The sequence below is a fragment of the Artibeus jamaicensis genome, unplaced genomic scaffold (assembly GCF_021234435.1).
Source record: "Artibeus jamaicensis isolate MK-2021 breed Jamaican fruit bat unplaced genomic scaffold, CSHL_Jam_final contig_468, whole genome shotgun sequence".
In the NCBI taxonomy this organism is placed as follows: domain Eukaryota; kingdom Metazoa; phylum Chordata; class Mammalia; order Chiroptera; family Phyllostomidae; genus Artibeus; species Artibeus jamaicensis.
In genome coordinates this window covers 63,333-80,208 of record NW_026521846.1, presented here as the reverse complement: position 1 = coordinate 80,208, position 16,876 = coordinate 63,333, and the positions used below count along the sequence as shown (strand labels likewise).

General features: G+C 40.7%; 1 protein-coding gene and 1 pseudogene across 1 annotated transcript in view; both read left to right on the top strand.

Annotated features, from left to right (window-relative positions):
- Nucleotides 1-16,876, top strand: part of LOC119051313 (rho GTPase-activating protein 22-like) — a 109,593-nt gene that overhangs the window by 52,791 nt on the left and 39,926 nt on the right. The window contains exon 2 of the mRNA XM_053667355.1: nt 10,534-10,733. Within this exon, the coding sequence (XP_053523330.1) occupies nt 10,534-10,733 (200 nt within the window). The remainder of the gene's footprint in view (nt 1-10,533; nt 10,734-16,876) is intronic.
- Nucleotides 1,240-1,621, top strand: LOC119051312 (60S ribosomal protein L31-like; annotated as a pseudogene).

Below are 16,876 nucleotides of genomic sequence, written 5' to 3'. Positions count from 1 at the left end.
ACCGGGCAAGGGTACTCAGATCTGATGTCTCCAGAGATGCTATACAGAAACCAGGGAGGGGCTTTAGATAGTATCAGGAACCCTGCTAGAATGTAAGCTCCAGTAAGATCCAGATTTTTATATTTTTTCTTAGTGTGTTTTTATTTTTCAATTACAGTTGACATACAATATTATATTAGTACAACATAGTGATTAGACTTTTATATAATTTATGAAGTTATCCCCCTGGTAAGTTTAGTACCCATCTGATACCACACATAGTTATTGCAATATTATTGACTATATTGCCTGTACTTTACATCCACGTGACTGTTTTTATAACTGGCAATTTGTACTTCTTAATCCCTTCACCTTTTTCACTCATTACTGTAATCACCCTAAGAATTGGCAACCATCTAGCAACCATCAGTTTGTACTCAGCATTTATAAGTTTGTTTCTGTTTTGTTTGTTCATTAATTTTTTCTTTAGATGCCACACATAAGTTAAACTGTATATTTGTTTTTCTCTGCCTAACTTATTTCACTTAGCATAATACCCTCTAGGTTCATCCATGTTGTTGCAAATTGGGAGATCTCATTCTTTTTATGGCTGAACAATATTCCATTTTATATCACATCTTTCTTTACCTATTTGTCTGTTAATGGACATAGGTTGCTTCCATATATTAGCTAATGTAAATCATTCTGGACTGAGCATAGTGGTGCCTATATTCTTTTTAATTAATATTTTGGTTTTCATTGGATAAATACCCAAGAGTGGAATTGCTGGGTCATATGATAGTTCTAATTTTCTTTTTTTCCTTTTTTTAAATTGTTGTTCAAGTACAGTTGTCTCCATTTCACCCCACTATGGCCCCCTGCCCCATCCATCCCTGCCTCCCACCCTCAAACTTACCCCTTTGGCTTTGTCCATGTGTTTTTTATTCGTGTTCCTTGATGAACCTTCCCTGATTAGTTCCGTTTTTAATTTTTTGAGACATCTTCATACTCTCCACAGTGGCTGTGCCAGTCTGCATTCTCACCAATGGCTCACTAGTGTTCCCTTTTCTCCACTTCCTTGTCAGCACTTGTTTGTTGATTTATTGATGATGGTCATTGTGGTCTTAATTGCCATTTCTCTGATGTTTACTGACATTGATCATTTTTTTATGTTTGTTGGCCATTTGTTTTCCTTGGAAAATGTCTATTCAGTCTCCCACAGTCCCTCACACTCTTTCTTTCCAACCTGGGCTCATCATAATGGCTCCCACAAAGAAGGGTGGTGAGAAGAAGGTCTGTTCTGCCATCAACCAGATAGTAACCAGAGAATACACCATCAACATCCACAAGCTCATCCATGGAGTGGACTTCAAGAAGCATGCCCCTTGGGCATTTAAAGAGATCCGGAAATTTGCCATGAAGGAGATGGGAACTTCAGCTGTGCACATTGGCAGCAGGCTCAACAAAGCCATCTGGGCCAAAGGAATAAGGAATAAGGGATGCCCCATACCATATCTGGGTACAGTTGTCCAGAAAACATAATGAGGATGAAGATTCACCAAACAACCTCTATTCGTTGGTCACCTACATACATGTCACCACTTTCAAAAATCTGCAAACAGTTAATGTGGATGAGAATTAACTGCTGATTGTTGAATAACGTTATAAAACTGACAAAAAATGTCTATTCATGTTCTCTGCCCATTTTTAAATTGGATTTTTTTGTGTTGTGGGTGTTAAGTTATATGAGTTCCTTATATATTTTGGATGTTAGCCTCTTATTGGATGTATCATTGGCAAATATGTTCTCCCATTTAGTAAGTTGTCTTTTCATTTTGTTGACAGTTCCTTTCACTGTGCAAAAATTTTTTAATTTCATGTAGTTCAATTTGTTCATTTTTTCTTTTGTTTCTTTTTCCAAGGTCACATATCCAAAAAGATATTGCTAAGAATAATGTCACCAAGTCTGCTATTTATGTTTTAATTTAGGAGTTTCAAATCTTACATTTAAATCTTTAATTAATTTTGAGTTTATTCTTGTACAGGGGTTGGCAAAAGTAGGTTTAAAGTTATTCATATGGAAAATAATGCAATAAATAATACAAAAATAAACTGTGTTTTGTGTACTCACAACTGTAAACCTAATTTTTCCCACCACTGTATGTGGTGTAAGAAAGCGATCCAGTTTCATTCTTCTGCGTGTATCTGTGTAGTTTTTCTAATAACGTTTATTAGAGACTGTCTTTACTCCATTGTATATGTTTGTCTCCTTTGTCATAGATTAAGTGACCATACAGGCATGGGTTTATTTCTCGGTTCTCTATTCTTTTCCATTGATCTATTATGCCAATAACATGTACTTTTGATTACTATAGTCTTGTAGTAGAGTTTGATATCAGGTCATAGAATACCTCCAACTTTATTCTTATTTCTCAATATTGTTTTGGCTATTTACCATCTTTGTGGTTCCATATAAATGTTTGGATTATTTTTTATAGTTCTGTGAAAAATGCCATTGGCATTTTGATAGAGATTGCTTTGAATCTGCAGAATGCTTTGGGTAGTGTGGACATTTTAACAATGTTAATTCTTCCTATCCTGGCGCAAAGTATATTCTTTCACTTATTTGTATCTTCTTCAATTTTTTTCTTTGATGTTTTATAGTATTCCAAGTACAGGTCTGTACCTCCTTGGTTACATTTATTCTTAGGTATTTTACTCTTTCTGATGTAGTCATAAATGGGATTGTTTTCTTAATTTTTTTCTGATAGTTTGTTATTGGGGGTTATGAATATTTTGTATTTGATTACTGAATTCATTTATTAGTTCTAGTAGTGTTTTGATGTACTCTTTTTTCTTTTTAATATTTTTATTAATGTTTGAATATAGCTATCTCTATTTTCCCACCACCACTTTCCCTCACCCCACCCACCTTTACCTCCCACCCTCAACCCTACCACCCTTTGGCTTTGTCTATAGGTCCTTTATACATGTTCATTGATGACCCTTTCCCTTCTTTTCCTTGTTAGTTCCCTCCCTCCTCCCCTCTGGTTACTGTCAATTTGTTCTTAATTTCAGTGTCTCTGGTTATATTGTGCTTGATGGATTCTTTAAGGTTCTCTCTGTATAGTATTATGTCATGTGAAAATTGACAGCTTTACTTCTTCCTTTATAATTCAGAAGCTCTTTCTTTCTTTCTTTTTTTCTTTCTTTCTTTCTTTTTCTGATTGCTATGGGTAGTACATTCAATACTATGTTAAATAAAAGTGGTGAAAGTCAACATGCTTGTCTTTACCTGATCTTGAAGAAAAAGCTTTCAATTTTTCACCATTGGGTATGATGTTAACTATGGATTTGTCATATATGGCCCTTACTATGTTGAGGCTGTTCCCTCTATCTCCACTTTGTTTGAGAGTTTTTATCATACATGGTTGATGAGTTTTGTCAAATGCTTTTTCTGTGTCTAATATTTTTATAATTATATTATTTTTATTCTTAATTTGATTATGTGGTATATCATGTTAATTGATTTGAAGATCTCAAACTAAATTGCATCCAAGGAATAAATTCTACTTGATCATGGTGTTTGATCTTTTTAATGTATTGCTGAATTCAGATTGCTAATATTTTTGAGGATTTTTGCATGTATGTTCACTAGGGATATTGCCTTATAATTTTCTTTTTCTGTAGTATCTTTGCCTGGTTTTATGCAGGGCAGCGATGTTCAACAGGTTTACACAGAATTTTTAAAACATGCAATACCTGACTATGTAGTCAGGGGCACTGACCTCGTCTCCCTTAGATCAACAAATAAAAAAAATGACAACAGTTGTTGTCCAATGTGAATAAATCAAAACTATATCTATTTATTTGTTAGATCAGCAAAAATACATATATTTTTGGTGTGCTGCAGAACTTTAGTTATTAGTTTATGTGTACCATGAGATGAAAAAGATTGAAAATTGCTGATAGGGAATAATGCTGATCTCAAAGTGAGTTTAGGAGCCTTCTCTTCAATTATTTGGAATAATTTGAGAAGGATGATGTTACTCTTATTTAAATGTTTGATAAAATTAACATGTGAAGCTATCCAGTTCAGGACTTAAGTTTGTTGGGATTTCTTTTATTAATGATCTGATTTCATTAGCAGTTATTTGTCTGTTCAGATTTTCTGTTTCTTCCTAATTCAGTCTTGGCATATGGTATGTTTCTCTGCATTTATACATTTCTCCCAGGTTGTCCAATTTATTGCCCCACTCTTGATTTCATTTATTTTCCTATTGTATTTTAGACTCTCTTTTATTCAATTCTGCTCTGATACTTATTATTTCCTTCTATCTACTCACTTGCTTTGTTGTTATTTTAGTTCTTTTAGGTGTAAGGTTATTTATTTATTTTTGTTTCTTTTTTAAAAGATTTTATTCTTTTGAGACAGCAGAGAAGGGAGGGAGAAAGAGAGGGAAACATCACTGTGTGTATGCCTCTCATGTGTCCCCTATTGGGGACCTGGCCTGCAACCCAGGCATGTGCCCTGACTGGGAGCTGAACTAGTGACCCTTTGGTTTGCAGTCTGGCACTCAACCCACTGAGCCACACCAGCCAAGGCTGTTTGTTTGTTTCTTGGAATAGGCTGGTATGCTGTATATTTTTCTCTTAAAACTATTTTGGCTGCATCCCATAGATTGTGGGTCATTTTGTTTTCATTTTCAGTTTCTTTTGATTTCTTCCTTGATTTTGTCATTAACCCATTCATTATTAGTAACATGTTATTTAGCCTCCAAGTGTTTGTGTGTTTTCTTCTTGTGATTAACTTTTAGTTTCATATTATTGTTATCGGAGAAGATTTTGATATGATTTCAATCTTCTTAAATTTATTGAGACTTGTTTTATGACCTAACATGTGGTCTACCCTGGCAAATATTTCACATGCACTTGAAAAGAATGTATATTCTGCTGGTTTTAGTTGAAAAATCCTAAAAATATCAATTATAAGACCACTTGTCTAATTGTCATTTAAGGCTACTGCTTACTTGTTCATTTTCTATCTGGATGATCTATTAAGTGATTTCTTGGGTTGTTGACGTCCCCTAGTGTAACTGTATTACTGTCAATCTCTTCCTTTATGTTGATCAATATTTGTTTTATATATTTAGGTGCTCCTGTAATCAGTGCTAGAGTTTATCCTCTTGTTCAATCGATCCCTATATTATGAAATACCCTTCTTTGTCTCTTCTTATAGCCCTTGCTTTAAAGCCTGTTTTGTCCGATATAAATATTACTACCCAGCTTTTTTTTTAATTTATTTTTTTAAATTGATTATGCTGTTACAGTTGTTCTATTCCCCCCTTCATTCCCCTCCACCCTGCCCCCCCATCCCCACCATTACCCCCCTTTAGTTTATGTCCATGTGTCTCAAGTCCTTTAGATTCTATATTTCCCATGCTATTCTTGCCCCCCATCTATTTTCTATCTACTGTCTATGCTACTTATTTTCTGTACCTTCTCCCCCCTTCTCCTCCTCCCACTCCCCTGTTGCTAACCCTCCTTGAGATCTTCATTTCTATGTTTCCACTCCTGATCTAGCTGTCCTTTTAGTTTGCTTTCGTTTTAGGTGTGGTTGTTAATAACTATGAGCTTGTTGTTCTTTCACTGTTCATGTTTCTTTAACTTCTTTTTCTTAGATAAGTCCCTTTAACATTTCATATAATAAGAGCCTGGTGATGATGAACTCCTTGAATTTGATCTTATCTGAGAAGCACCTTATCTGTCCTTCCATTCTAAATGAAAGTTTTGCTGGATAGAGCAATCTTGGTTGTAGGTCTTTAGATTTCATGACTTGGAATATTTCTTTCCAGCCCCTTCTTGCCTGTAAGGTCTCTTTTGAGAAATCTGCTGACAGTCTGATGGGGACTCCTTTGTAGGTGATTGTCCCCTTAGCTCTTGCTGCTTCTAGGATTCTCTCCTTCATTTTAATTTTGGCTAATGTAATTATGATGTGCCTTGGTGTGTTTCTTCTTGAGTCCAACTTTTTTGGTACTCTCTGAGCTTCTTGGATTTCTTGGAAGTCTATTTCCTTTGCCAGATTGGGGAAATTTTCTTTTATTATTTGTTCAAATAATTTTTCCACTGGTGGTTGTGTCTTTCCCCCTTCTGGTACCCCTATAATTCGGATATTGGAGTGTTTAAAGATGTCCTGGAGGTTCCTAAGACTCTCCTCATTTCTTTGAATTCTTGCTCCTTGACTCTTTTCTGTTTGGCCATTATTTGCTTTCTTCTGGTCCACTCCATTGATTTGAGTCCCAGTTTCCTTTTCATCTCTATGGGTTTCCTGTGGAATTCCATTCATTTCCCTTAGTTTAGCCTTCATATGTTTCTCTAATTTGTGGCTATAATCAACCAGATCTGTGAGGATCCTGATGCCCAGTGTTTTAAACTGTGCGTCTGAGAGTTTTGCTATTTCTTCGTCGCTTAGATTTATCTCTGGAGCTTTGAGGTCTTCCTGCGACATTTTTGGTCTGTTCTGGCCCTTTAAATGTGAGAAGCGGCGCCTTGGACTCCCAGGTCGCTGGGTTGTAACGCTGTCTGTGGGGGCGTGGTCAGAGCGGGAAAATGACGGCGCCCTGTACCACCGCTTGCCACAGGGACCGTGGGGGGGGGGGGGGCCGGTCCAACCGCCCACTCCCTCGCCTGTCTGCTCGCCCGCAGATAGGCAACCACAGTCAACACGCAGCACCGCCTCCCCACTGTCTCCTCAGCAGTCGCTCACCCGGTGGGTTGCTCGGTCGCTCACTAGGTCCAATCCTGCATTTGGAACCCGTGCGTCTGGATTCGCGCCTCTGGATTCCGTGCCTGGGTCCGTCCGACCGCAGTCCTCCTGTGCAACCCCTCACTAGACTCCGGTTTCGCCCCTTACCAATCGGGCTGAAGAATTTGTTGTTAACGGACTTCCGAAAAGTTCAATTTTCCGTGTTCTGGTTGTGTTTTCTGATGCTAATATTTAGTTGTCCCTAAACTTGGTTGTGTGAGAAGGCACGGCACATCCACCTATACCTCCATCTTGGCGGAAGTCTACTACCCAGCTTTTGTTTTCTGTTTTTATTTGCATGAAATATCTTTTTCCATCCCTTAACTTTCAGTCTCTGTGTGTCTTTCCATTTGAAGTGGGTCTCTTGTGGTAGCATATTTACAAGTCGTATCTTATATTCATTTATGCACCCTGTGTCTTTTGATTGGAGCAATTAGTCTATTTAAGGTAATTAGTGATAGGTATGGACTTATTCACATTTTACTAATTGTTTTTGTAATTCTCTGTTTCTTTTTATTCTCTTGTATGTTGTTGACTTTGTATAATGTGGTATTTGGATTTTTTAACATTTTTTATATTTTTCTTCAAGTACAGTTTTCTGCATCCCAATATTCTGATGAATCTGGGTAATATTTGTTTTGTAGTCTAGTTGTATTTTTTGCTGTAGTTGTGCAAGGAGGCAAAGCATGTTCACCTATGCCACTATCTTGACTGGAATGCTGTATTTTCTCATTCATATTTCTGATCTTTTCTTCTTAAATAAGTCCCCTTTAAATTCCTCTTAAAAGTGGCATAATGGTGATAAACTCCTTTAGAACTACTTTAGCATTTTCTTGTCTGGGAAGCTCTTTATCTCTCCTTCAGCTTTAAGTGACAGTCTTGCTATGTAGAGCAATCTTGGTTGTAGGTCTTTGTCTTTTATCACTTTGAATATTTTGTGTTATTCTTTTCTGGTCTAAAAAGGTTCTGTTGAGAAATCAGCTAACAGTCTTATGGGAGTTCCCTCGTAAGTAAGTAACTGATTTTTTCTTGCTGCTTTTAAGATTCTTTCTCTGTCTTTAACCTTTGGCATTTTAATTATGATGTATCTTGGTCTAGGCCTTTTTAGGTTCATTTTGTCTGGACTTGCATGTCTGTTTCCTTCTGCAGGCTAGGTAAATTTTGGGTCATTATTGTCCCAAATAGCTTTTCAATCTCTTGCACTCTCTCTTCCCTTTCTGGTACCCTTGTTATACAAATGTTGATGTAACATCCTTATTTTTTTTAATTATTTTTTCTCTGCTGCTCCAAGGAACTGTTACCTTGTCTTCCAGATTGCTGATTCAAGTCCTCTGCTTCATCTATTCTGTGTTGATTCCCTCCAATGTCAATTCCTTCTAATGTATTCATTTCAGTTATTGTATTCTTCATTTTTGACTGGCTCATTTTTATGCTTCTATCTCCATTTTTATGTTTTCTGTCTTTTTGTTGAAATTCTCACTGAGTTATCTATTCTTTTTCTATGTTTGTTGAGCATCTTTATAACTAGTGTTTTGAGCTCTTCATCTGGTAGATTGCTTGTCCTTATACTGTTTAGTTCTTTTCCTGTAGTTTTGTCCTATTCTTTCATTTGGGACATGTTTCTTTATCCCCTTATTTTGACTGACTCCATGTGTTTGGTTTGCATTAGGTAAATATGCTACACCTCTGTTCTTAGCAGAGTGGCCTTAAATAGTGGGTATCCTGTGGGGCCCAGTAGCACAGTCTTCCTGGTCACCAGAGATAGGTGCTCTTCGAGTGTCCCTTGAGTGGGTTGTGTGCACTCTTCTGTTGTAGTTGAGCCTTAATTGCTGTTGGCATGCCAGTGGGTAAGAGTGCCCCTCTGATTGACTGACTGACTATGAGGACTGGCCATGATTATAGCAGATGGGCTGTTATATGAGAGCTGACCCCTCAGAGCAAGAGTGGCTTCAGCAGGGTTCTAGTGCCAGCTGAATCTGCCCCACCTTTATGAAGCTGGCTGGCTGATGTTCTGGTATGGTCTGAAGCCAGCCACCAGGTGTGCTTGTTATGGAGCCTCTTACAAGAGGCTCCAGTGCAGGTCAAGGTCAGCCACCACTTGTGCCCAGCTTAGGCCCATCTGGCAGGAGCTACAAAGTGATCTGAAGTTGATTGCCACTTGTGCTGGTCTCAGAGGCACTTGGGAGAGGCTATTCTGTGCACCAAGGCTAGTTGCCACTGGTGTCAGGCTGGTCCCTTGGGCATCATGATTGACAGCTAAGGCCAGCTGCCACTTGTACCAGGTTGTGGCCATTTAATTAAGGCTATATTCCAAGCTGTGCCTGTATGCCACTTATGCCAGGCTTGGGACTACCTGATGGGAGTTACAATGAAAGTTGAGAGCACTTACTGCTTGTGCTTAGCTTAGAATAACTTAGCAAGAGTTATACAGCACATCATGGCCAGCCACTGCTTGTTTGGGTTTTGTGGACCTTTGAGAGATTTTAGGAAAGTCCACAACACAAGCCGAGGCAAGCCATTTCTGAGGAAAAGCAGCTGGAAGAGGCTTGAACAGGATGTGTGATTTGGGTGAGGCCAGGTCTTAGAGAATCACCAGGGAATGGGGGGCAAACAGTGTTAGCCATATTAATGAAGAACTCAGGTTTGGTGCCCACCTGTGTAACATGGCTGGGTTGGGATTGGCAGGGAGTCAAAAAAGAAACAATGGTACCTGCCAGCATTTCTGTTTTGGAGACAATTGTCCCAACCCCTGCCTCTCCGGCCCTCAACCTGAAGCTTATCAATTTAGTTCCTCCCTATATGTTCCTGTTGCTTTTTTGAGCTGCTGTCTGCATACTGGAGCTCAAAGTGAGTGGATTTGCGAGTAAGTGAGTCTAGACACAGGCCTTTTAAGACCTGTAGTGTCTAGGTCTCCAGCAGTTCTCCATCTCTTTTGGATGCAATCCCAGCTGGTTTTTATAGCCAGATATTATGGAGTCTCCTCTTTCTTGCACTAAAGCCCTGGGGTAGGGAGCCTGCATGAGGCTGGGATACCTCATTCTTCAGGGTTGAACACTGCAGATGAGATACCCCTCCCAATTCTTAATCACCACACTGCAGCGTGGGACTTGCCCATTCCATGTCTCCACCCCTCCTGCCAGTCTCATTGTGGCTTCTTCTTTATATTCTTGGTTTGGCTAGTCTTCAGGTGGTTCTCAATGGTAGTTGCTCTATAATTTAGTTTTAATTTTGATGTGGTCATGGGAGGAGGCAAGCACAGCATTTACCTTCCCAGCCATATTGACCAGAAGTCTTATATCTCTTATTTCACTGCTTTATCCCCAGCACCTGGAACAGTGACTGGCCTATAGAAGATACTTAATAAATAGTTATTTCCAGCAAACAAATGGAAGGATGGATATGTGGATCCATGGCTGGATGTGTGGATGCCTGGATAGTTGCATGAGTCAGACACATAGATGGATAAAGACACCTTGGGAAATAGAGAACACAATATCCCGAGACATAGCAGAAATTAATCAGGCAGGCAAGCTGTATACGTACCCCGGGTGTATAGTTTTGGGATGTTGCTGTGGAGGTGCTCCAGCCCAAGACCTTTTGAACCCAAGGGGTAATATTCTAAGTGTGATCATGCACTGGTGCCCTAAGCTCCCATGTCCTGGTCCCAGGGCAGCTAGGATGCCAGGGTGAGATAAGGATTGACAATAGGCATGCATTCTTCCCACTTACTTTGTGTTCTTGGTTTGCAGCTCACTCCAAAAGCCTGGTGATGGGGGAGCAGAGCAAGAGCCCTGGGCAGCCACCCTGCTCCCATAGGCTGGGCCCAGTGCTGAAGGCAGGCTGGCTGAAGAAGCAGAGGGGCATCATGAAGAACTGGCAGCAGCGCTGGTTTGTGCTGCATGGGGATCAGCTTTTCTATTACAAGGACAAAGATGAGACCAAGCCCCAGGTGAGAATCACATGTTCTGTGTCTGGCAGACATCATGGAGGGGCTCCAAGGGAGGATTAACAAGCCCAAGAGATGGGGAGGCAGAGAGGCCCTCCTGTTGGGACTCTACCCTTCAAGTACCCAAGACACTGATTTCACTCAGAGTGACGCTTCACCAGGATCTCCAAAGTGGTTTTTATTCCAAGCTCCCATGTTCCCAGTGCCATGGCTTGTTTTACTGAAATATATCCACAGCTTCAGTAATGAGCATGTTTTCTTATGATGTTCATAGAGAGCATCTGTATACAACTTGAAAAAGCAAATATTTTCTATGCTACTTTCAGCCTCTTTGTGCTTCCAAGAAGACACAGGTGCACACGTTTTGTTACTTTTATTGTCTGGGGAAATGGGTACCCAGACAAATCTAACCTCCAACTGAAATCTAGCTCGCTGTGAAACCCTTTCGTCAGATGCCCCTGCCTCTCATTGGCCGCTTGTGTTTTCCACTAGCACTGTAAGATCAACCTCAGGTTCTTAACTTGTCTGCCTTTCCACTCACATGACACAAAGTTCACTCACTCAGAGCAACTAGTTGACTTATACCACCATGGTGTGGCTGGGTGACTTTGGATTTGTGCCTAAGTCGTAATGAAGTGCTGCCATTTGAGGCAGCTGGGCTCACAGGGTTTGGGTGATCTACTCCTTGTTATGGGATTCAGAGAGAGAAAGGGACCAGGACATGGGAGCTTAGGGCATCTGGGAGACACTCATTTCTCTTGGGAAAAATGGGGAAAGAAATGTAAAGGACTCATCCCAAAAGATGTTCCTGGTCACTGCTCCAAGCTGGAAAGATCATGTATCTGGGACCAGGAGTTAGAGAGCCTTGGTGGGCAGGAACCTGTATGCATCTCAGCAGTTCCCATGATGTGATGGTGGGGTCTGGGAGGCAGAGGGGTGCTCATTGATGGACAAGGTGAGAGGAGGTACCTGGGCACAGCACAGGAACACATCAACATAACAGTGAGAAAATGCCTCCTTCACCCCTCTGAATTCTTCTGAGCACATCAATGAAGACATGTCAATTTGGTGCTAGCATGTCTTTAACACTTCTCCAACACTTGGCAACCTCTCTTGAAAAAAATTTTCTGCATGGAGAAGCAGGCCTCACCTCAGAACCATCAATAGCAACAATAACTAGCTGCAAGTTAATAACTATCTGTCTTCATTATGTTATTTTTTAAAATATTTTATTTATTTATCTTTTTAGAGAGAAGGGGAGGGAGAGAGGTGGAGAGGGAGAGAAACATCAATGTGTGGTTTGCCTCTCATGCACCCCCTCCTAGGGACCTGGCCTGCAACCCAGGCATGTGCCCTGACTGGGAATGAAACCAGAGACTTTTTGGTTTACAGGATGGCATTCAACCCACTGAGCCACACCTGCCAGGACATTCACTATGTTATTCTAGTGGCTAACTTCTATTTACGGGAAGTACTCAGTAATACTGGTTTCCATTCTTGAGAGTGATATCATATTTTTCTTTCTAAAATATATCTAAATTAGAAATTTGAGGTTACCAGGGACTTCCGCCAAGATGGAGGCATAGGTAGAGATGCCGTGCTTCCTCACACAACCAAGTTTAGAGACAACTAAATAATAGCAACCGAAAACACAGCCAGAACACAGAAAATTGAACTTTTCGAAGTCTGATAACAACAAATTCTTCAGCCTGACTGGTAAGAGGGGCGAAACCAGCAGCTGGCGGAGTGGGGTAGCACAGGAAAACTCGGTCAGATGGACTCAGGCACACGGAATCCAGGCACAGGGTTGGACCTGGTGGGCAACTCAGCAAGCAATCGCGGGGAAACAGTGAGGGAGCAGGGCTGCGGGTGGACTGTGGTCGGGCATTCGTGTGTGGATAGACAAGCAAGGAAGTGGGCGATTGGACGAGAGCCAGCAGCCCCAGTGGCAAGCTGCAGCGGAGGGCGCCGCCATTTCCCCACGCTAACCCCGCCTCCACATACAGTGTCATAATCCAGGGACATAAGTGGCTCTGCCCCGGTGAACAACCTAAGGCTCTGCTCTTCACCCAGCTGCGAGAAACAGCAGAGGGGGCAACCATTTCCCTGCTCTGACCCCGCCTCCACATACAGCGTCACAGCCCAGCGACCTGGGAGTCCAAGGCTCCGCTCCTCATACTTAACGGGCACGAACAGACCAAAAATGGCTCAAGAAGATCTCAAGTCCCCAGAACCTATAAATCTAAGCAATGAAGAAATAGCAAAACTCTCAGACGCACAGTTTAAAACACTGGTGATCAGGATCCTCACAGAACTGGTTGATTATAGCCACAAATTAGACAAACATATGAAGGCAAAACTAACTGAAATGAATGGAATTGCACAGGAAACCTATAGTGATGAAAAGGAAACTGGGGCTCAAATCAATGGAGTGGACCGGAAGAAAGCAAATAATGGCCAAACGGAAAAGAGTCAAGAAGCAAGAATTCAATAAAATGAGGAGAGTCTTAGGCACCTCCAGGACATCTTTAAATGCTCCAACATCCGAATTATAGGGGTCCCAGAAGGGGGGAAAGGAACAGCCACCAGTGGAAAACTTATTTGAACAAATAATAAAGGAGAATTTCCCCAATCTGGCAAAGGAAATGGACTTCCAGGAAATCCAGGAAGCTCAGAGAGTCCCAAAGAACTTGGACCCAAGAAGGAACACACCAAGGCACATCATCATTACATTAGTCAAGATTAAAATGAAGGAGAGAATCCTAGAAGCAGCAAGAGCTAAGGGGACAGTCACCTACAAAGGAGTCCCCATCAGAAGGTCAGCGGATTTCTCAAAAGAGACCTTACAGGCAAGAAGGGGCTGGAAAGAGGTATTCCAAGTCATGAAATCTAAAGACCTACAACCAAGATTGCTCTATCCAGCAAAACTTTCATTTAGAATGGAAGGACAGATAAAGTGCTTCTCAGATAAGATCAAATTTAAGGAGTTCATCATCACCAAGCCCTTATTATATGAAATGTTAAAGGGACTTATCTAAGAAAACAAAGTTAAAAAAACATGAACAGTGAAAGGACAACAAACTCACAGTTATTAAGAACCACACCTAAAACAAAAGCAAACTAAAAGGACAGCTAGATCAGGAGTGGAAACATAGAAATGAAGATCTCAAGGAGGGTTAGCAACAGGGGAGTGGGAGGAGGAGAAGGGGGGAGAAGGTACAGAAAATAAGTAGCGTAGACAGTAGATAGAAAATAGAGGGGGGCAAGAATAGTATGGGGAATATAGAATCTAAAGAACTTGAGACACATGGTCATAAACTGAAGGGGGTAATGGTGGGGACGGGGGGGTAGGGTGTAGGGGAATGAAGGGGGGAATAGAACAACTGTAACAGCATAATCAATAAAATAAATAAATTAAAGAAAAAAAAACTGTTACCAGAAAAATTAGTTAAAAATAATAAAACAATCCAATATAAGGGAAAAAAAAAGAAATTTAATAATGGACTTCTGCCAAGATGGAGGCGTAGGTGGAAACACTGTGTCTTCTTGCACAACCAAGTTTAAAAACAACAAAGTTTTAGCAATAAAAACACAGCCAAATCACTGAAAATTGAACTATACGGAAGTCTGACAATAATGAACCATTCAGCCAGACCAGTAAGAGGGCCAGAGCCAGCAGCTGAGCCAGGTCGGGCAGGAAAGATCCACCAGACACACCGGGGCGCTCAACCCAAGCACACAGACAGGCATGGGCGGAACCCAGGTGTGGAGTAGCAGCGGGCAGACCCACTGAGGGTGCACGGTGGCGGACCCACTGAGGGCTGACTGTGGTCACACATTCGTGTGGTCACACATTCTCTGCTCCACCAGCAGAGGAGTGGGCAGTGAGATGGGCCATGCAGGCCCCAGCGGCGGGAAGCAGCGGAGGGGACCACCATTGTCCCTCTCTGACCCCGCCCCCACAACAGCATCACAAACCAGCGACCTGAGTGGCTCTCTCCTGGTGAACCCCTAAGGTTACGCTCCTCATACATAACAGGTGGGAACAAGCAAAACATTATGGCTCAAGAAGAACTCAAAGCCTCAGAGCCCATAACTCTAAGTGACAAAGAAATAGCCAAACTTTCAGATGCACAGTTCAAAGCACTGGTGATCAGGATGCTCACAGAACTGTTTGATTTTAGTCACAAATTAGAGGAACATGTGAAGGCTAAACTAATTGAAATGAAGGTAAATGCACAGGAAACCAATAGTAATGGAAAGGAAACTGGGACTCAAATCAAGGGAGTGGACCAGAAGGAAGAAAAAAATGACCAAACAGAAAAGGATGAAGAAACAAGAATTCAAAAAAATGAGGAGAGGCTTAGGAATCTCCAGGACATCTTTAAACGTTCCAACATCTGAATTATAGAAGTACCAGAAGGGGAAGAGGAAGAGCAACAAGTAGAAAACTTATTTGAACAAATAAGAAAGGAGAACTTCTCCAATCTGGCAAAGGAAATAGACTTCCAGGAAATCCAGGAAGCTCAGAGAGTCCCAAAGAACTTGGACCCAAGAAGGAACACACCAAGGCTCATCTGAATTACATTACCCAAGATTAAAATGAAGGAGAGAATCCTAGAAGCTGCAAGAGATAAGGGGGGACAGTCACCTACAAAGGAGTTCCCATCAGACTGTCAGCGGATTTCTCAGAAGAGACCTTCCAGGCAAGAAGGGGCTGGAAAGAAGTATTCCAAGTCATGAAATCCAAAGACCTACATCCAAGATTGCGCTATCCAGCAAAGCTTTCATTTAGAATGGTAGGACAGATAAAGTGCTTCTCAGATAAGATCAAATTCAAGGAGTTCATCATCACCAAGCCCTTATTTTATGAAATGTTAAGGGCATTTATCTAAGAAAAAGAAGATAAAAAATATGAACCATGAAATGACAGCAAACTCACAATTATTAACAACCACACCTAAAACAAAAACAAAAGCAAACTAAGCAAAGAACAACTAGAACAGGAACAGAACCACAGAAATGGAAATCAATGGGGATTACCAACAGGGGAGTGGAAGGGGGAGAGAAGGGGGAAAGGTACAGAAAATAAGTAGCATAGACAGTAGGTAGAAAATAGACAGGGGGAGGGCAAAAGTAGTGTAGGAAATGTAGAAGACAAAGAACCTGTATGTTCAACCCATGGACATGAACTAAAGCGAGGGGTGGGGGGGAATGAAGGTAAAGGGGAGTGAAGGGGGGGGGAATGGAACAACTGTAATAGCATAATCAATAAAACAGATAAAAAATAAAAATAAAAAGACAAAGATCCAGTAGAAAAATAGGTAATGGATATTAACAAGAAATTAATAGAAGAAATGCAAATGGTCAATAAGCATGTCATAAGATTCTTAATTTAAAAGAACTGCTAAATCTAACATTGGCAAGCAGCAGAAATGAGCATTCTCATAAAGTTTCGATGGGATGGTAGTTTGATATGACCTTTTAAAAGTAATTTTGCAATGTCTGAAATTTGAAAATGAAATACCATTTAACCTAGTTAAATGAAAATTTGTTCATTTAAAAAATTTGAAATTCTGAATTTTGAAAATTTGTTCCAAGGAAAGAAATGTACAATGATGTATATACAATAATGCTGACTGTAGTATTTTTTTTCTACCAGGAAAAAATGGAAAACAACTTTCTTATCCATCAGTAGGGGAGTGTCTAAACAATTTCTTGTACAGCCATATCAGAATGAGGTAAATACCAAAAGGCTTCTATACTAAATTCTTAAAATAAAAGGAGTGCTAGAAAAATAATTTTAGTACACTCTCCAAAATTCACAAGTTACATGGAAATGGCACAGAAAGCTTACATTTTGAGCGAGATTAATGGGAGCAGTGAGGCAGCCTTTACATTTTGCCCTGTAATATTTGCATTAAAATAAGAAAACTTAATGTAAAAGTGAGAAAAAGAGAGAAAGGGTGAAATTGAATACTTCATGGGGCACTGTCCCCATCTGACTAGTGGGCTGCTGCCATCCTTCCACTCTTACTCCTGACTGAATGATCCCCCAGTTAAGTTGTCAAGGGCCAGGCCAGCCTGCCAAGCCTTTCTGCTGCCCACAGGGTCCATCCATCATTCCCAAGCAAAACAGAGTTATT